Source organism: Acanthochromis polyacanthus, chromosome 19 (genome assembly GCF_021347895.1).
Source record: "Acanthochromis polyacanthus isolate Apoly-LR-REF ecotype Palm Island chromosome 19, KAUST_Apoly_ChrSc, whole genome shotgun sequence".
Classification (NCBI taxonomy): Eukaryota; Metazoa; Chordata; class Actinopteri; family Pomacentridae; genus Acanthochromis; species Acanthochromis polyacanthus.
The window spans coordinates 32854778-32875703 of record NC_067131.1 but is presented as its reverse complement, the minus strand read 5'-3'; the positions used below and the strand labels follow the sequence as shown (position 1 = coordinate 32875703).

General features: G+C 46.8%; 2 protein-coding genes and 1 long non-coding RNA gene across 3 annotated transcripts; 1 reads left to right on the top strand and 2 right to left on the bottom strand.

Annotated features, from left to right (window-relative positions):
* Positions 1 to 567: 567 nt before the first annotated feature.
* LOC110968404 (NOC3-like DNA replication regulator) lies at positions 568 to 15643 on the bottom strand. The gene is made up of 21 exons (XM_051939565.1): positions 15495 to 15643; positions 13692 to 13896; positions 11854 to 11974; positions 11603 to 11757; positions 11441 to 11509; positions 9822 to 9943; positions 9488 to 9649; positions 7963 to 8056; positions 7718 to 7893; positions 5364 to 5492; positions 5158 to 5289; positions 4636 to 4716; positions 4430 to 4530; positions 3582 to 3654; positions 3436 to 3499; positions 3173 to 3244; positions 2742 to 2923; positions 2473 to 2601; positions 1556 to 1653; positions 1336 to 1420; positions 568 to 873 (listed from the first exon to the last, which is right to left on the bottom strand). Exons 1-21 carry the CDS (start codon positions 15501 to 15503, stop codon positions 754 to 756), a joined length of 2379 nt encoding a protein of 792 aa, XP_051795525.1. The 5' UTR covers positions 15504 to 15643; the 3' UTR covers positions 568 to 753.
* An 849-nt stretch (positions 15644 to 16492) lies between these two features.
* On the bottom strand, positions 16493 to 20926 carry LOC110968405 (zinc finger protein OZF-like). The gene is made up of 5 exons (XM_022218279.2): positions 20559 to 20926; positions 20043 to 20205; positions 19879 to 19937; positions 19672 to 19768; positions 16493 to 17766 (listed from the first exon to the last, which is right to left on the bottom strand). The coding sequence occupies exons 1-5, from the start codon at positions 20745 to 20747 to the stop codon at positions 16751 to 16753; spliced, it is 1524 nt and encodes a 507-aa protein (XP_022073971.1). The 5' UTR covers positions 20748 to 20926; the 3' UTR covers positions 16493 to 16750.
* On the top strand, positions 18701 to 19164 carry LOC127531105 (uncharacterized). Its single transcript, XR_007937994.1, has 2 exons — positions 18701 to 18830; positions 19062 to 19164. It is a non-coding gene; the product is annotated as an uncharacterized LOC127531105 (long non-coding RNA).

Sequence of the window (20926 nt, the reverse complement as noted above, 5' to 3'; positions counted from 1 at the left end):
ACGGCAAAGAGGACGACCAAGAGCAATGTGGACAGAAATGCAGTACATAGGCAGGAAGAACAGCCGAAGTACATGGAGAACTACCATAACCTCCAACCCTGTAAGGACGGAACATGAAGAGGAATATGTTTATTATCTGCTGTTTATTGATTAACTATCTGCTGTTTATTGATTAACTATCTGCTGTTTATTATCTGCTGTTTATTGATGTTCTGTAGATACAGAGATCCGTTCTCCGACCTGTCAGACCTCAGATCAGATTCTACCAACAATGACGGGACCTTTGTCCAAGTCTGAGTTAAACTACAGACAGGAAGTAGAACTTCAGGTGGAGAACAGATTTAAAACCACGACCTGATACTGTCTGGGGGGAATAAACTTGTTGAAGTTCTTCTACAGAACGCAGTACTTTGTCATAAAAAGCATTAAATTCTTCATTTGTTTGGAACAAAGCTGAGAACCCAGAAGCTCCAGGACTTCAGGTGATCCTCCGCTGCAGCAGGAGGCGCTGTGGACCACCAGCTGAAGGATCTACAGCAGGTTCTAAATAGAATAAATACAGACCTGCAGCTTTAACACATCCAGGATGTTTTTATTTTTAATTCCTTCACTGAACATTCAGGTTCTACTACAAGAGAACCGGAACGTTCTGAAAACATACAAACTTTAATAAAAAATATTCGGTTAATAAAGAACCCGAAACGTCAACAGAACATGAAGTCATTTAAAGTCCATCAGAACATCAGCAGAACCTCAGTGTGTGGTTCTGTGTGTTTGTGTGAAGTCCAGCTGTGAGTCCTCGGCGGCGTTTAGAACGTCATCCACTCGTCTCTGGAGCTCAGCGTCCAGCAGCGACGTTCCCACCAGATGTTCCTGAAGAACACAAGAATCAGATGATCAGATTCTACAGGAAGGAACCACAGAGCCTTCAGTCGGCAGAAAACGTTCCTACAGCGTTCCCGACAGGTTCTAATAATGTTTAAACAACACAATCTTAAGGCTATTTCTCTATTCAGAACAAACACTTACCTTCTTGTATTCACCAGTTTAAGATTAAAGTTCTCGTTTACGGAGATCGTTGTCAGATCAAGTCACATGAGAACAAACGAGTACGTTCTCCGTGCAACATTCAGTGTCTTCAGAAAACTTCCTGCCTTTAAGAAGAACGTTCTCAAAGAAACTAAAAAACGTCTGTTGAGAACATCACCAGAACGTTCTGAACAACAAAGTTTCAGGCTGGTTAACTGTTCTGTCAGGAACGTCCAAGCTCCTCCATCAGAACTGAAGGAACCTGTCAGATCCCTGTAGAACTTGGGGTGCGTTTGATTTTCTTACCTTCTTCTTGGAGGTGGGCGGAGCTACAGGTGGGTTAAAGGTCATGTCTCTGACACTGTAGTCATGGAACAGTTCTACCGGAGACCTGCAGGACAACGAGAACCAAAGATCCAAATTCAAAAACAACGACATCATCTGGATTCGTTCTCCGTCTGTCTGTGGTTCTAAAGGACGTCTGTTTGTGGTTCTGGTTCCACATTGAGGGTTCTGTGTGTCGTACCTCCGGCTCAGATCCACACTCAGAGCTGCAGAACCGTCACTTGGAGCTCCAAGACTCAGATGAACGGCAAACCGACGCACAACTGGGTGGTAGTGTCTCTAACACGCAACAACACGTAAATACACACAACAACACACAGTAAGACACAACAGTGGAGTAGCTGTGTAGTGGTTGTATAGTGGTTGTGCAGTGGCAGTGCAGTGGCTGTGCAGTGGCTGTGCAGTAGTTGTGCAGTAGTTGTGCAGTAGTTGTGCAGTAGTTGTGCAGTGGCTGTGCAGTAGTTGTGCAGTGGCTGTGCAGTAGTTGTGCAGTGGCTGTGCAGTAGTTGTGCAGTGGCTGTGCAGTGGCAGGGCAGTGGCTGTGCAGTGGCTGTGCAGTAGTTGTGCAGTAGTTGTGCAGTAGTTGTGCAGTAGTTGTGCAGTGGCTGTGCAGTAGTTGTGCAGTGGATGTGCAGTAGTTGTGCAGTGGCAGTGCAGTGGCAGTGCAGTGGCTGTGCAGTGGCAGTGCAGTGGCTGTGCAGTGGCTGTGCAGTGGCTGTGCAGTGGCTGTACAGTAGTTGTGCAGTGGCTGTGCAGTAGTTGTGCAGTAGTTGTGCAGTGGCTGTGCAGTAGTTGTGCAGTGGATGTGCAGTAGTTGTGCAGTGGATGTGCAGTAGTTGTGCAGTGGCAGTGCAGTGGCAGTGCAGTGGCAGTGCAGTGGCTGTGCAGTGGCAGTGCAGTGGCTGTGCAGTGGCAGTGCAGTGGCAGTGGCAGTGGCAGTGCAGTGGCTGTGCAGTAGTTGTGCAGTAGTTGTGCAGTGGTTGTGCAGTGGCTGTGCAGTAGTTGTGCAGTAGTTGTGCAGTGGCTGTGCAGTGGCTGTGCAGTGGCTGTGCAGTGGCTGTGCAGTGGCTGTGCAGTGGCTGTGCAGTAGTTGTGCACCTGCAGTGTGTGCAGCTCCCACAGCGCTGTGTTCTGGGCGTTGCAGTGCTCTGGTTGGTCGAGCTCCGGCAGGTAGAACCCGCTGCCCTGGACCTCATTATCCAACAGGAAGTCACACTTAGGGAAGGACTGACACAAACACACAATGTATACACAATGAAAATACAATAAATAGACAATATATAAGCAATAAATACACATAAACACACAAGCACACAATAAATACACACACTCACATGTTTACAGTACACACACAGACACACACTCACGTGCATGGCGGCCCTGCTGGCGGCCAGGATTCCCACGCTGGCGTTGGGCAGGACGTGGAGACTGAGCATGCTCAGTCTCTTGATGAACGCCATCGCCCTCTGCAGGCTCACCTGCTTCCTGCGGCGAGTCAGCATGGCATCCAGGCACCGCAGCAGGATGATGACATCATCACTGGGCGCCCCTGAGGACACAACAGTCGCATCCATAGAACTAAGATACACACTGCACCAAAAATACTACACAGTAAATACTACACAGTACACGTACATACTACACAGTACACCGTAAGTACTGCACTGTAAATACTACACAGTAAATACTACAGAGTACACCAGGAATACAAACTGAACAGTACTTCAGATGTAATACTTAAAAAGTACTATCATGCTCTACTACATCCTGCTTGGAGGCGGAGCCTGTGTGAACTCACCTGCGTGGAGGCGGGGCAACATCTGGTACAGCTGGGAGTAGAAGTTCAGAGGGTCAATGTTCAGGACGTCACCTGACACAAACAACAACAGGTCAGCAGACAGGAAGTGACATCATGACTGCTCCAGGTCTGCGCTGACCCAGAATCCACATCTGGACCCAGAATCCACGTCTGGACCCAGAATCCACATCTGGACCCAGAATCCACATCTGGACCCAGAATCCAGGTGTGGAGGTCCGTCTCCACAGCGAGGACAGACTCACCTTGTCCTGACAGGATGGTGAAGACGGTCTGGATGCAGTGCAGACTCTCCTGATTGGTCAGATCCTGTGGATATCAATCAATCAACCAATCAATGAACTGACAGCTGCCTTTTTTCAGAGAGGGCGGGGTTTACGTGATTACTCACTCCTGATTGGATGAGATTCTGCAGCACGTTGAGCAGGTCGTCAAAAAACTCCAAGTTAATGAGATGAGCAAAACTGAAAGACACGAGGAGACAGGAGGAGACAGGAGGAGAGAGGAGGAGAGAGGAGACACGAGAGGAGACACGAGAGGAGACACGAGAGGAGACACGAGGAGACAGGAGGAGACAGGAGGAGACAGGAGGAGACACGAGGAGAGGAGACACGAGGAGACACGAGGAGACACGAGGAGACAGGAGGAGACAGGAGGAGACAGGAGGAGACAGGAGGAGAGGAGACAGGAGGAGAGGAGACACGAGAGGAGACACGAGGAGACACGAGGAGACACGAGGAGAGGAGACACGAGGAGACACGAGGAGACACGAGAGGAGACACGAGAGGAGACACGAGAGGAGACACGAGAGGAGACACGAGGAGACGAGGAGAAATGAGGAGAGGAGACACGAGGAGACGAGGAGAAATGAGGAGAGGAGACACGAGGAGACACGAGGAGACACGAGGAGAGATGAGGAGAGATGAGGAGACGGGAGGAGACAAAATTAGTACAGTGTGTTACTGTGTTGTATGAAGCTACGTGTCCACTAGATGTGTTTTTCCTGCATGTAAACACGCTAAAGTCAAATCACACACATGGTGGGTGGTCACTAGGGGTCACTAGGGGTCACTAGGGGTCACTAGGGGTCACTAGGGGTCACTAGGGGTCACTAGTTCAGATGTTTGAGGACAGTTTGAGGATGTGTGGGAAATTAGATGCGGGGCGTTTACATGCAGGAAAAACACATCTAGTGGACACAGCTTGACTGTGTTGTGTTTTTGTGTGTTTTTGTGTTACTTTGCCAGCCCCTCCAGAACTGCAGGAAGAAGAACTGATTTCTGAGCTTTCTTCAAAATCCTGAAGTAGACGAGGAAGACGATGTTCAGCGTCTCTGTGTGCTGAAGAGGAAGAGGAGGAGTTTAGTTTCTGACTGATCAATAAATGATGATAATATCTATGATGATCAATAATAATATCTATAGATGATCAGTTTCTAAACTCACCAGTTTAATTTTCTTCTCTTTGCTCTCTGAGGCTTCAGCCTCCAGCAGCTCCTTCTGGAGCTTTTCCTCAGCCTTCTGCCACTAAACACACACAACAACACAACAACACATTATAACACAACAACAACACATTATAACAACAAAAACACATTATAACACACAACAACAACACATTATAACACAACAACAACAACAACACATTATAACACAACAACAACAACAACACATTATAACACAACAACAACACATTATAACAACAAAAACACATTATAACACACAACAACAACAACAACACATTATAACACACAACAACACATTATAACAACAACAACAACAACAACACATTATAACACAACAACAACACATTATAACAACAACAACACACTGATCCTACGCCCACCATCACATCCTTAGAACTGTTATTAATGTCATTATTATTACTGCTATGAACTCTCTTCCATGTGATTTAGTTTGTAATCAAAGCGTCCAATCAGGCGTCAGAGCTGATGACATCACACTGACCTTCCTCTGCATCCTGGACAGGTTCTTCTTCTTCTCCTTGTTGTTCATGAACTTCTTCTTTGGTGCCGTGGCCTCCAGGTCCTTCTTCATCTCCACCTCCTTGATCCTCAGACTGAGCAGCGTCCGCAGCACCTGAAGGCAACACCATGACTTTAGAAGCCCCGCCTCTCTCGCCTGACCAGGCGTGGGCTCATGTGATTGGTTACCTCGGGCTTGACTTTGTAGTTGAGGCTCTTCACGAGGCCGGAGATGACGCGCACGGTGGCCAGCGAGGCCCCACCCACTTTGTCCTGCTGGAAGAGCTTCCTGAACGCATCACAGCACATAGCCGACACCTGGAACACACAGACACCTGAACGCATCACAACACCTGGAACACATAGACACCTGAACGCATCACAACACCTGGAACACACAGACACCTGAACGCATCACAGCACCTGGAACACACAGACACCTGAACGCATCACAGCACCTGGAACACACAGACACCTGAACGCATCACAGCACCTGGAACACACAGACACCTGAACGCATCACAGCACCTGGAACACACAGACACCTGAACGCATCACAACACCTGGAACACACAGACACCTGAACGCATCACATCACCTGGAACACACAGACACCTGAACGCATCACAACACCTGGAACACACAGACACCTGAACGCATCACATCACCTGGAACACACAGACACTTGAACGCATCACAACACCTGGAACACACAGACACCTGAACGCATCACAGCACCTGGAACACACAGACACCTGAACGCATCACAGCACCTGGAACACACAGACACCTGAACGCATCACAACACCTGGAACACACAGACACCTGAACGCATCACAACACCTGGAACACACAGACACCTGAACGCATCACAACACCTGGAACACACAGACACCTGAACGCATCACAACACCTGGAACACACAGACACCTGAACGCATCACAGCACCTGGAACACACAGACACCTGAACGCATCACATCACCTGGAACACACAGACACCTGAACGCATCACAACACCTGGAACACACAGACACCTGAACGCATCACAGCACCTGGAACACACAGACACCTGAACGCATCACAACACCTGGAACACACAGACACCTGAACGCATCACAACACCTGGAACACACAGACACCTGAACGCATCACAGCACCTGGAACACACAGACACCTGAACGCATCACAGCACCTGGAACACACAGACACCTGAACGCATCACAGCACCTGGAACACACAGACACCTGAACGCATCACAACACCTGGAACACACAGACACCTGAACGCATCACAGCACCTGGAACACACAGACACCTGAACGCATCACAGCACCTGGAACACACAGACACCTGAACGCATCACAACACCTGGAACACACAGACACCTGAACGCATCACAGCACCTGGAACACACAGACACCTGAACGCATCACAACACCTGGAACACACAGACACCTGAACGCATCACAACACCTGGAACACACAGACACCTGAACGCATCACATCAAGCTGATCTACTAAAGTCTGCTAAGTCACTTCAGTGTCAAATGATTGTACAACCTCAAAGTAATCAGATTACATCTAAGTAGAGTATTTACTCTGATAAACAAACGCTTCATAGAGATTATATCCAGCTGGGATTCCAGTCGTCTGACTGATGAACATGGTTCTAAAAGGAGCTCCTAAAATGACTCCACAGACAGTGAACTACTTTCTCCATCCAGCTGTAAAAACAGACATCAGCTGCTTCAGACTTGGTTCAGGGGTTCTCCATGGAAACCAGAGTTAGTGTGAAGCTCAGACAGTGTGACGGAACCTTCAGAACATCAACCTCTATGGACGGAGGACCAGAACTAAACCTGATTACTGCTCAGAACTAAACTTCCACATGAAAGTTTGCTGAAGAAAATGAGAAGAAGCCTGATGGATGCTGGAGAACATTCTCTGGTCAGATGAAGATCAATGAGTTGGGCTCAGATGGAGTCCAGATGTTTGGTGAGAACCTGACCAGGACTACCACAGTGGATGCATGGTCCTGACAGTGAAGCACGGAGGTGGGAGTGTGATGATCTGGGGCTGCATGAGGTCAGAAGGTGTTGAAGACATTTCTGGATGAAGGTCTGACGAGGAACCAGAATACTGGCTGACCAGATGAAGAGGAGGAACATTCCAGCAGGAGAACATCCAAAGAACAACATCAGACCAGAGCTTCTCCACTAGAACCAAGTGGAACCAGGACCTGGACAGTGTGAGTCCTGAAGCCAGCAGAACCTTTGAGGTGTTCTCCAGAGAAAGGTAGAGCAACACAACCCCTCCAGCAGAGAGCAGCTGAAGAACACAGAAGAATGTGAGATGTGAGCAGAAACGAGTGGACTCTGGTCTCCTCCATGCTCAGGACTGAAGGGATGAAGCTGCTATCAGCCTAAAGCTGCTGATTGAATGTAGAGATACAGAGTGGTAGTTCATAATGAGACATCAAAGAACATCCTGTTCTGTTAGTAGTAATCTGATTACTGTGAGATGATACTCTGGAGTTTTCTTACCTTCTTGTCCGGGTCGGTCATCAGAGGAACCAGCACCACGATGATGTTGTTGTGGAAGTTGAAGTGCGGCAGAGCGAGCAGCAGCTCACAGAGGCAGCGGACGGCCACCTCAGCCAGGCCTCGGTACGACTCGAAGCCCACCGCCTGGCTGCGCTTCTTCTTCTTCTGCTTCCAGTCTGCAGACGGAGGAGAAGATCACACTCTGATGCTGAGCAGAGGACAGGTGTGGGCGGGCCGGGTCCTACCTTTGATGGTCTGCTCCAGGTCCTCCAGGTAGAACTTGTACTGACTCACCAAGCCTTCCTCAAACTCCCGCAGCTGTCGAGTTTCCTTCTTTACCTGCAGCAAGCGAACAACGGTCAACATCTACCAACCTCGATATATTCACTAACAGACCCGGGTCTGAAGGATCAGGAACATTCTGTCTCAGAGTGATGCAGAAAAACTAGTTCATGCTTTTGTTACTTCCAGGCTTGACTATTGCAATTCCTTATTATCGGGTTGTCCAAATAGTTCTCTCAAACATCTACAGTTGATCCAAAACGCTGCTGCGAGAGTACTGACAGGAGTTAGCAAAAGAGATCATATTTCCCCGATACTTGCTTCTCTTCACTGGCTTCCTGTTAAATCCAGAATAGAATTTAAAATCCTTCTTCTGACATATAAAGCTCTTAATAACCAATCTCCATCATATCTTAAAGATCTGATAGTACCTTATTATCCTAGTAGAACTCTTCGCTCTCAAGCTGCAGGCTTACTTGTTGTTCCTAGAATTTCTAAAAGTAGAATGGGAGGCAGAGCCTTCAGTTATCAGCTCCTCTCCTGTGGAACCTGCTCCCAGTTTGGGTTCTGGAGGCAGACACCCTCTCTATTTTTAAGACCAGGCTTAAAACGTTCCTTTTTGACAAATCTTATAGTTGGGGCTGACTGGGTGACCCACAGAGGTTCGGCTTGTGTCTTCATTGCACAGCTGACTCCTTCTTGGACGTCCCTTCGTTCTGCCTCTAGTCATGCTGCTATAGGCCTATAGGCTGCTGGGGGACTTCTCTTGACGCACTGAGCCCTTCTCTATCTACCTTTACATTTAATATGTATACCGTTATTGCAGTACATTCACTCTGTTTCCCCCTGTGCTATTTCTCCGAGTGTCCCTGGTCCCAGAGCTGGATGCTTCAGATCTGTGGTTGATGTTCCACCAGCTGGTCCAGTCTCCATCATGTCCACTGTGGGATGCTGCTGCTGACCTTCCTCCAGCCCTCTGCTTCCAGCTCCCTTTTTCCACCAGTCAACTCTGCATCGCCTTCACTATACTGTTATGCTAACTTACATACTGTTTGAATTTTACTGCTAGCTATATATGGAGTATGTTTAATGTCAGAGCCGTACATCATCAGAGTAAACTATGAGTCAGTTTTCAATGTTAGCTTATACTTTGTCTGTGTCACATATCCTGTCATACATGTATCCAAATGTGTGTTGTGTTTTCCTTGCTTTCCCACCCCTCCCTCTTCTCCCATCCCTCCCCCTTGCCCTCCTCTGTCCTTCTCAACCCCCCCGGCCAGCAGGCAGATGGGTCCCCCCTATATAGAGCCGGGTTCTGCTCGAGGTTTCTTCCCTGTTAAAAGGGTGTTTTCCTGCCACTGTCTCCTTTGGGCTTGCTCTGGGGGTCAGGCATATGGGTTCTGTAAAGCGTCTTGAGACGATTTGACTATAATTGACGCTATATAAATTGAATTGAATTGAATTGAATTGAATCTGGATCGCTGGTACCTTGGCGGTTTTCTCTGCGGCGGTCAGCGGTCGGATCCTGTAGGTGGGAACGATGTCTTTGAAGATCTCCATAAGAGAAACCATCACCAGCTTCCTGACGGTCACCGCCACGCTGGGGTCGGCCTCCATCAGCATCCCCCTCAGCTCCTTCAGCCGCTTCACCTGAAAAGTCGACAGAAAATCACGTACCGCCCCTTTAAATCACATGTTCCGCCAATTAAAATCACCCGTACTGCCCCTTTAAACATCATGTACCGCCCCTATAAATCTCATCACACCACCACCCCATTAGAAGTGGTTCTGATTCCAGTCTGGACCAGAACCTCGGTCTTACGCTGCTGATGGGGTCGGACACGATGGCTGATCCCAGGCTGCCGATGGTCATCTTCTTCTGGTTGATCTTCTCCACTCTGAGCCGCTCTATCTGAGCCGGAGTCAGCTGAGGCAGCGCCACCTCTGGACAGGAGGAGAAACGAGAGGACACGCTACAGTCAACACGCTAAGGACAAGACACGCTACAGTCAACACGCGAAGGACAAGACACGCTACAGTCAACATGCGAAGGACAAGACACGCTACAGTCAACACGCTAAGGACAAGACATGCTACAGTCAACACGCTAAGGACAAGACATGCTACAGTCAACACGCTAAGGACAAGACACGCTACAGTCAACACGCTAAGGACAAGACACGCTACAGTCAACACGCTAAGGACAAGACACGCTACAGTCAACACGCTAAGGACAAGACATGCTACAGTCAACACGCTAAGGACAAGACATGCTACAGTCAACACGCTAAGGACAAGACATGCTACAGTCAACACGCTAAGGACAAGACACGCTACAGTCAACACACTAAGGAAAGGACACACTACAATCAACACGCTAATGACAGGACACGTTACAGTCAACAGGCTACAGTCAGAACGCGCCACAGTCAGAATATGCAACAGTCACAACACGCTACAGTCACAACAAGCAACAGTCAACACGCTACAGTCACAACACACTACAGTCAACACACGCTACAGTCACAACACACTACAGTCACAACAAGCAACAGTCAACACGCAACAGTCACATCACGCTACAGTCACAACACGCAACAGTCAACACGCTACAGTCACAACACACTACAGTCACAACACACTACAGTCACAACACACTACAGTCACAACACACTACAGTCACAACACACTACAGTCACAACACACTACAGTCACAACAAGCAACAGTCAACACGCTACAGTCACAACACGCTACAGTCACAACACGCTACAGTCACAACACGCTACAGTCACAACACACTACAGTCACAACAAGCAACAGTCAACACGCTACAGTCACAACACGCTACAGTCACAACACGCTACAGTCACAACACACTACAGTCACAACAAGCAACAGTCAACACGCAACAGTCACATCACGCTACAGTCACAACACGCTACAGTCACATCACGCTACAGTCACAACACGCTACAGTCACAACAAGCAACAGTCAACACGCTACAGTCACATCACGCTACAGTCACAACACGCTACAGTCACAACACGCTACAGTCACAACACACTACAGTCACAACAAGCAACAGTCAACACGCTACAGTCACAACACGCTACAGTCACAACACGCTACAGTCACAACACGCTACAGTCACAACACGCTATAGTCACAACACGCTACAGTCACATCACGCTACAGTCACAACACGCTACAGTCACATCACGCTACAGTCACATCACGCTACAGTCACAACAAGCAACAGTCAACACGCTACAGTCACAACACGCTACAGTCACAACACGCTACAGTCACAACACGCTACAGTCAACATGGCACAGTCAGAACACGCACAGTCAACACATAACAGTTAACATGCTACAGTCAGATCATGTTACAGTCAGGACATGTTACAGTCAACATGTCACAGATGAGGAGGTGTTACCGTTGTCTGACTCGTCCGGTTCAGCTGCAACTTCTTCTTCGTCTTCATCTTCTGGCTTCTTTTCTACAACTTGAATGAAACAGAGCAGACGTGTTAATTCCTCCTCAGGTGATGAGTATTCAGTGATCAATACTCAGTGATCAATACTCAGTATCGTGTTACCTCTCTCGATGCTCTGAGGGATCAGTCCTGTCTTGTCTTTGATGGGCAGCAGGTGGATCACCTCCTTCTCCTCCGTTCTCGCCATCTTTCTGGGAACCTTCTCATAGTTACGAACCACCTCCGAGCTGCGCTTCTTACCGCCGTGCACCGGCCCGCTGGGACGCCACGACGCACAAACAAACACACCTCAGTCAGTCAGTCGGAACCGCCCACTTTCAACTCAGCATCCTGTATGTGTGTGTGTGAGTTACCATGACGACAGATCTCTGGTGATGAAGGAGGCTCGTTGGGCCAATGAGGTCATCTGCTGCAGGTCGTCGTCCTCCATCATGTCTGTGGGCAGCGACTCCAGAAACTCCTCCTCCTCCTCACCTGTCAGACACACGGCAGGTAAATCTGCTGCATCATGTTTAAATCTGCTCCATGTTTAAATTTGCTGCGTCATGTCTAAATCTGCTCCATGTTCAAATTTGCTGTGTCATGGTTAAATCTGATCCATGTTTAAATTTGCTGCGTCATGTCTAAATCTGCTCCATGTTCAAATTTGCTGTGTCATGGTTAAATCTGATCCATGTTTAAATTTGCTGCGTCATGGTTAAATCTGATCCATGTTCAAATTTGCTGTGTCATGGTTAAGTCTGATCCATGTTTAAATTTGCTGTGTCATGGTTAAATCTGATCCATGTTTAATTTTGCTGCATCATGGTTAGATCTGATCCATGTTTACATTTGCTGCATCATGCTTAAATCTGATCCATGTTTAGATTTGCTGCGTCATGGTTAAATCTGCTCCATGTTTAAATTTGCTGCGTCATGGTTAAATCTGATCCATGTTCAAATTTGCTGTGTCATGGTTAAATCTGATCCATGTTTAAATGTGCTACGTCATGGTTAAATCTGATCCATGTTTAAATTTGCTGTGTCATGGTTAAATCTGATCCATGTTTAAATGTGCTGCGTCATGGTTAAATCTGATCCATGTTTAAATTTGCTGCATCATGGTTAAATCTGATTCATGTTTAAATTTGCTGTGTCATGGTTAAATCTGATCCATGTTTAGATTTGCTGCATCATGGTTAAATCTGCTCCATGTTTAAATTTGCTGCATCATGTTTAAATCTGCTCCATGTTCAAATTTGCTGCGTCATGTTTAAATCTGCTCCATGTTCAAATTTGCTGCGTCATGTTTAAATCTGCTCCATGTTCAAATTTGCTGCGTCATGTCTAAATCTGCTACCAGTATACAGTGCTGCTATCTGACTGGCTGTTACACAACATGACTGACAGCCAATCACAACTACTGTTTACTCGGAGGAACCAATGAGATCACTAGCAGGAAGTACTGAGGGTTTAGCAAACAGCAGGACACCAGACTTCCTGTTACACAGAAAAGACCAGTAACTCTCTGTAGGTGTTAACAAGTGCTGATGCTGCTAAGCTAATGCTAACACTGAGATGCTAGCTGCAGCTCTTAGCCTGCGGCTAACGCTAGCTGTAGCAGCGTAGCATGTTTCCAAAGTCAGATTAACTTTAACTCTGTTTAAGTGACTGAAAAACAACCAGAGACTGAACTAAAAGCACAAACATCAACACAAACAACACAAACACAAACAAACAACACAAACATCAACACAGATCAGGACATTAGCTGGCTAATGCTATGCTAATGCCAACAGCTGAGTTGGCGGGCAGCCACAGATTAACCAGAGTCTGGAAACAAAAACTAATAAAGCTTTAAGATGTGGAGCTCAGAGGCAAAGAAAAGAGAAGAACAGACAGAACGGTTATTGATCTCAACTGATCGATCAGTAAACAGCGTTGTAGCGTAGCGTGAAGCTCAGACCTTCACTCCTAGTTCTACTGTTCATGTTCAGTTTGGTACCATGGTTACGAACCATCGGCCTGATCACCAATAACTGATACCAGCTGTAAGGAACCAAACTGATCGATCCGTCATGATCAATAAATAATCCAACTAACGAAACATTTTCCTCCTGAAGCCTGCAGATCTGAGGATCTTCTAGAGTTCTCCTGTGAAAGGAGCTGCAGCTACAGAGAGGGATCCAGGTGTTATCCAGGTACCTCTCACCTGGTGGGCTGCGGTAGGTCTCTAGGGGGCGGGGCATGTCTGAGGCCACGCCCTTCACCGCCTGTCGCAGCCTCTTCTGCTCTTTGCGCTGCTTCTTGGCGACGTTCTGCTGCTTCATCTGCCGGTTCTTCAGCTTGTTCTCCAGCTTCACGCCGCTGGTCTTCAGCAGGCGGCGGAACGTCGGCCGGCGCTTCTTGGACCGAGGCTGGAGACGGAACAGAGAACCAGAGCTGTTAAACCTGCTCAAAGTACCAGAGATACTGACAGAAGGTGCTCCATGGACCTTCAGTCATCTTCTGGAAACACTTTATCTTCATAGCAGCTTCAGGAAGAAATCAGCTGGACTTCTCTGGTCGGTTCTGGAAGACGATAACCTACAAGGTCCAGACAGGAACCAACACGACTGCCGGTTCCTGTCTGCACCTTGTAGGTTGTCGTCTTCAAGAAGCTCAACTGGACGTCTCTGATAGGTTCTAGAAGACCAGCATCTAGAAGGTTCTACCAGAGAACGTCCAGCGGATTTCTTCCTGAAGCTCCTCCGACCACCAGGACTGGATGACTGAGGATCTTTACTGGAACATTTTATTTTTTTAAAATGCTGGCAGTAGAAACAACATCTGCAGATGTTAGATTTTATTATTTTACATTTTAGTCAGATTCTAATGAGAAAAAACAAAATCCACTGTTTCCTGTTCAGTCATTGAATGAGTCGTTCCTTCAGTTTGTTTGGGGACGAAAATATGAAAATAAAACCACACAGATGGTGGAAATAAAGAAAATGAAATAATTATAGAATTTAAAAACACTCCAAACATCCCCAGAGGTTCCTGTTAAACATGAGCAACTTACTAATCCTAAATTAAACGGATTAATGATGAATACATTTGGAAATCCAGTTTCCTGTCTGGACTCAGGAAACCTGACTACAAATTAGACCACGGGAGTCAAAGTCATGAAAAAACGAAAACACAAAACAATAAAAACAACGTATTACAAAAAATAAGACACAAAATGACACAACTGAGAAAAACAAAAAGAAAAATGGACAAAAAAGACAAATGACACAAAACAAAGATAAAAAATGTGATAAAAAAGTTACAAAGCGGCAAAAAATGGACAAAAACTAGACAAAAAAGTAAAAAACAAAAACAAGACAAAATACTACAAAATGATACACAAAACGACTAAAAATTAGACAAATGACACGAACCAAGACAGAAAAAAGACAAAAAAACGACAAAAATAAGTTAAAATATCACAAAAAATGAGACACACGACACAAAACAAACGAAAAAATTACAAATAATTACACAAAAAAGTTACAAAATGACAAAAACAAGACTAAAAGCAACAACAAAAAAGACAAAATATTAGAAAAAGTTAACACAAAACAAAAAAACGACAAAACGAGAAACAAAAAGACAAAAGTCAGACAAAAAAACGAGACAAAATGTTACAAAAATGAGACAAAACGACAAAAGAACAAAGAACAATCCAGTATTTTACTTTACGATCAAACAACGTGTCATAGTCTGGAAATGATTTTAAATTTATAGTTTTACTAATTTACAATCTGCAGTTAATGTCTTCTCCGTAGTTTTTACACTTTGAGGACCGAACTGGACCCTCTGGAGGACCACTTTAGGCCCACGGGCCTCATGTTGGACACAGTCTCAGCAACCAGAGTCCAATCAAGAACCGTCAGTCTAAACCAGTCTAAGTTTAGCCTGTCGGATCCTGTCTGGACCCTGGTTCTGGACTCTGTTCTGGTTCTGGACCCTGGTTCTGGTTCTTGTAACTCACCGGCCCCATCTTGGATCAGACTCTCCGACCGTCTCCACACAACCAGCAGAACTCCGTCCTCCTCTCGCGGCTCTCTGAGTGTTTTTGGCCGCACGCGTGTCGAGCAGAGACCCGGAAGCAGAGACCGAAGTCCGGCCTCGTGTCGCTCACAGCGCCTCCAGCGGCAGGACGGAGGAACTGCATCATGTGGTCGGTTTATTGCCCATTAGAAATGAGAGCAGGAACATAAACTGAAGAAGGTGAATTCAGCAACAAACAAACAGAACTCTTTCCCATTCAGAGGATCATTTTAATTCTGTTTTAATTAACTTTCTGTTCGTCACTGGCTGCTGTGTGCAGCTGGTTTAAAGACCTGTAAAGATAATCATTTATAATATTTGACACCTTCTCTAAGGTTTTTTTACTGCTTTTCTTACTGTCAAGCACCAGAAATAAAGTTTATTCTAAATATTCAGAATTTTGTGATTTGTTAACCCTCCTGCTGTCTTCATTTAAAGGCACCAAAAATATTGTTTCCTTGTCTGAAAAAAATCAATCAAAAAAAATTTGCCAAAAGATTTCCCAAAAATGTTGAAAATGTGGACATCAGAAGTTTCACTGTGAGAATATCCCCCCCCACATCTTCATACTTTAAAACGGGTCAATTTTGACCTGCAGGACGACACGAGCGTTAAACTAAACATCATCAGATTGAAGTCTGTGTCTCTATTGTTGTTATTGTTCTGTTTACTTTGTTTGTCCTGTTACTGCTCGACTGTTCACATTTAGTTACTGTGTTACTGTTATTTATTCATGTCTTTTGGACACTCTGCGCTCAGTACTTGTGTTTTACTACTAAATGTGTATATTCTACTACCCTGTGCTCTGGTCAGACTGTTTCCTCCAGGATGAACAAAGCTGATCTGACCTTAAATCAAACTCTGATCTATGAACTGTGTAGAACTCTAACAACTCTGAGTGCTGCAGCTTTAAGGCAGATGGACGGATGTGCTCCTCCAGATGTTTTAGATTTTATTCAGATTTTCCAAATACATGAAAAACGTCATTTAGAAAATTATAAAATGTGTTTATGTACACATTTACACTAACGCTCATGGTTAACTTAAATCCACAGCTTCAACCAATCAGAGAGCAGCATTAGGAGGGGCGGGGCTTCAGTCTCTACAGCCACTGAGGCTCATGGGTAAATCAGGAGAACCAAGGCTCTGATTGGCCAAACCATTTTCCAACAACTGAAACATAACCTCTGCGTGTGTTCATGCGTAGCTGCATTTGTGCAGCTTCAAGTTGCGCTGGTCCGAGTATCTCTTTCCGCATTTGTCGCAGATGAACTGCTTCCCGCCGGCGTGCACGTGCCTCTTGTGCGTCCTCAGGTGGCTGCCCTGGCTGAAGCTCTTCCCGCAGATGTCGCAGGCGTACGGTTTCTCTCCGGTGTGGATGCGCAGGTGCAGCTTCAGGCTGTTGGCGTTGTTGAACTTCTTGTCGCAGGAGCTGCACTCGAACGGCTTCTCGCTGGAGTGCGTCCGGCCGTGGGAGTTCAGGCTGCTCTGCTGGCTGAACGTTTTGCCGCATTCCTGGCAGCTGAACGGCCGCTCGCCGGTGTGGACCCTGCGGTGGATCTTCAGGTTCACCGCCTGCCGGAAGCTCTTCCCGCAGAGGTCGCAGCTGAAGGGTCGCAGGCCGCTGTGTATGCGCTGGTGGTTCTTGAGGTTGACGGCGTGTCGGAAGGTTTTGTGGCACTGCTCGCACTTGAAGGGCTTCTGTCCGGTGTGGATAAGGAGGTGCGTCTTCAGCGTGACGGCGCGGGTGAAGCCTTTACCGCAGACGCTGCAGACGAACACCTTCTGGCCGGTGTGCGTGAGCTCGTGGCGGTGCAGGTTCTGCAGCAGGTTGAAGCGGCGTCCGCAGACGTCGCAGCTGTACGGTTGCTCCCCGGTGTGGATGATGGCGTGCGTCTTCAGCTGCGCCTGCTTGGAGAAACGTTTCCCGCATTCCGGACACTGGAACGGCCGCTCGCCGGTGTGCGTCCGGACATGGCTCTGCAGGCTCTGCCGCTGTCGGAAGGCGCGGCCGCAGACGTCGCAGGAGAACGGCTTCTCACCGGAGTGGATGCGGCAGTGGGACTTCAGGTTGCTCTGGGTGGAGAAAGATTTGCCGCAGGTGTTGCAGATGAAGCATTTCCAGGTGACGCTCTGCAGGAGGAACTCCGAGTCGGAAACCTGCGACGGCTGCATGTCGGACGGCGGCTCCTCAGAAGATTCCAGCTGCGCTCCTGCAGCAAAACACGCATTCAGTCGGTTTATCAACGTCTTCATTCATTAAATCATCTGACTGGTCGTTTATGAACACTAAAACCTGAAACAACAAGTCTCCACACCATAGGCGTTTCTAGCCCATTTTTGGGGGTGCTTCAGCACCCCAAATTGAATCCCAGCACCCCTAAAATTTAAAAGATTTTTATTTTTATTTTTTGTGTCGCATGTCCTTTTTTTAACAAACCAGAAAAGTGTAAAAAAAACCATACAGTACTTGGGTGATACGTAATGTTTTAACAACAAAAATACAGCACCCCCTCCCCCCATCTTGCCTCAAAATGGTTTGATCCTGCTCAACTTGCCCAACTCGGGCTCTGAGCCTCTACCTGCAGAGCTAAGCGCTGCCCCACAGAAGGTAATGTGCCGTAGTGGTGTGAGTACCTGGTTTGAACTTCTACCACTCAATACCAACACATTATTATCATTACAAGTCCTCATTTTTGCTACATTTAATCAAAGGTTACTGTTTATGTTGTTAGGTAGGAGTTAGCTTACGTTTTTTCTTGCTGGCAAACATTACAGGTGGTCAGTGTCTGTTTGAACTGGACTGAGAGAAGCTAGCTGTTGTGTCAGTGCATGAATTAATATTAAAGCCAAGGTGCTACTGACTAGCTAACTGACTGGATGCCCATTAACATAACTCCTATTGTGTGTGTGTGCAGACAGACAGCCTCATCATGGACATAAGACTGTTTTTTTTTTTTTTAAAGAGCCAGGTTCAGGTAAGAGTGTACGATCAAATGGTTTATCTATCAAGAGTAATGTTGTAAGTTGGATCAATGTATCAGTGTTTATATCTGTTATCAGATATAAAACACAGTGTTTGGTTATTTGCCTTTAGATTGACATTACAAAGAGAGAGAGAGGACGTTATTTATTTGTATTCTTATTGGTATTTTTTCATATTTATATAATTTTTCCTCTAACTGAATACAATCTATTTGTGTATGATTGTCAGTCCAAAGAGGGAGAGATGAAAAAGGGGAAGGAGAGGAAAGAGTGCAAAGTCAGGAAGAACCAGGTAAGAAAACAAAGAGAATAGTGGCACACAAACTGTTAAGATGACAAAGAAAAACATCCTTTCACAATATAATTTTACATATATGTCATAGAGGTTCTGTGTTCTCCACACAGTAAATGCTTTCCAGAAGCACACTTAACAGATATCAGTGGACTTCATTCTAAACAGAACATCATTACATTTTCCTAATTATCTATTTGTTTTTCTATTTGTTTAATTTCACTATAAAAGGAAGAGAACAAGGAGAGACTCTGGGAGATGAGAGCATGCAGACCAGGGAAAGAAATGCTGTGCATCACATTTCAAATAAAAGTCAAAAAATAAGTCCTAGGTACATTTTTGTTTTTGTTTTTTTGGTGCTTGGTATAGGGGGCTGGTTTACTCCACAAACATACATGCTGTTTATGTTGAGGAGCTGCTGTATCTAAATGAGTCGTCTTTTCCCAGAAATTAGGACTACGATATGTTTCTTTTAAGATTTCAGTGCATTCCTCCTTTGCGGTGATTCCGCATTTAAATAAACTTTATCAGATTGGATGGTTTAGTCACAGACCTTTTCAAAAAGTGTTATGCTTTTCTTTCACAAATGTGGGAGTGAAACTGCATTAAAACGTACAAAACAATGAAGAAATTTATCTTGCCTGGCACCTCTGGGTGCTCAGCACCCCTAAACCTCTGATCCTAGAATCGCCCCTGCTCCACACAATGTTTAACTGGTTCTGGTTCTACAGCAGGATGGATCCACCTGGTTTATAGCAGAAATACAGAACCACGTTGTGGTGCCACAGAGCTGCAGCACTTTAAACAATCACAGCTGATCAGGTATTGATTGGGTACTGACTCTCAGTGATGGCTCCCAGGTCGATGTTTCCGTGTTCGTCTTTAATGGTCACCGCCAACACAAACGGCGTCTCCACGGTTTCCTCCTCTGTCTTCATCTGCAGTTGCAAGAACACAAGCAGGGACAGTTCAGTGAACGCACCACAGACAGGTCAGGTCAGTGAACGCACCACAGACAGGTCAGGTGAGTCAGCAGGTGGAGTCTTACCTGTGGCGCAGGTTCTGCATCAGAGTTCTCCTGTCGGACTCCATACGAGTGTTCGAGTTCTGCAACACACAGATCACTGTTAATGACATCATGACGCGTCAAGCTGGGGGCGGGGCCTAAGTACAGACTCGTGACGTGCCGGGCTGAGGGCGGGGCCTACGTACCGACTCGTGCGTCGTTCAGGTTGCTGAGCACGTTGAGGACAGCGGTCTGAGGCCTCCTGCAGCTCCTCGAGGCCTCCAGCAGCAGACGACCTTCATCCACGATGTTCAGGATCTTCCCCAGAGCCTCGTTCCCCAGAACCTCCATGACGGACGCAAACAGCACCTGAGGACCAGGTGAGGTCACAGGCCACAGGTGGAAGTTTTTCCAGTGAATTCAAGTTTTATTCAAGCCGGTTAAAGACACCCTGAGCTTCATGAACTAAACTAGCTAACCTACAGACCAGAGCTGCAAACATTAATAATTAACTAAAAAACTAATGTGGATCAGAGTTTCCTCAAATGTCTTGTTTAGTCCAGAGATCTTCACTTTGGATTGAAACTACATTTATCTGATTAAAACTACATTTCTACTAATACATTTCTACTGGATAAAAACTACATTTCCCGGCGGGCCGCTGGCTGTGAGCGCAGCCGCACTGAGGCAGCTGATCTCGGGTTAACCCTCTCCCTCCTCACCATCGTCTCCCGGCTCTCCGTCTTCGGTCTGGCCGGCTCAGGAGCCTCCTCCCCGGCTCCGCTCTCCGGGCAGCCGGTCCTGGAGGCCGGACTGACCTCCAACAGCTTCTGTAGCTCCGCCACCGCGGCGTGGACCAGAGACTCCATGACGGCGGCCAGCTGGGTGTGCAGCCCCGCGGAGGAGCTCATCCTGCGGGCGGAAGCTAACCGGCTGGAGGTCCCGGTACGTGGGGCATCAGCGGCGGAGCTCCGGGAGGTTTCACCGGTTAACGGGTAAAACCGGAGAAAAGAACCGAGTCCGGTCCGACAACAACACACCACCGGAACACTCACCGATTACGATTCCGAAGGGAAACAGAGTCCGACAA

What these genes read in the sequence shown, in the direction of transcription:
- LOC110968405 (XM_022218279.2), bottom strand. Translation starts at nt 20,747, where the DNA reads ATGAGCTCCTCCGCGGGGCTGCACACCCAGCTGGCCGCCGTCATGGAG. An exon ending in CCTGAACGACGCACGAGTCG is followed by an intron (nt 19,938 to 20,042) that starts GTACGTAGGCCC and finishes TGTGTGTTGCAG; the next exon opens with AACTCGAACACTCGTATGGA. An exon ending in ATGCAGAACCTGCGCCACAG is followed by an intron (nt 19,769 to 19,878) that starts GTAAGACTCCAC and finishes TTGCAACTGCAG; the next exon opens with ATGAAGACAGAGGAGGAAAC.
- LOC110968404 (XM_051939565.1), bottom strand. An exon ending in ACCAGAGATCTGTCGTCATG is followed by an intron (nt 11,758 to 11,853) that starts GTAACTCACACA and finishes GTGGCGTCCCAG; the next exon opens with CGGGCCGGTGCACGGCGGTA. An exon ending in ACCGGACGAGTCAGACAACG is followed by an intron (nt 9,944 to 11,440) that starts GTAACACCTCCT and finishes CCTCCTGTCCAG; the next exon opens with AGGTGGCGCTGCCTCAGCTG.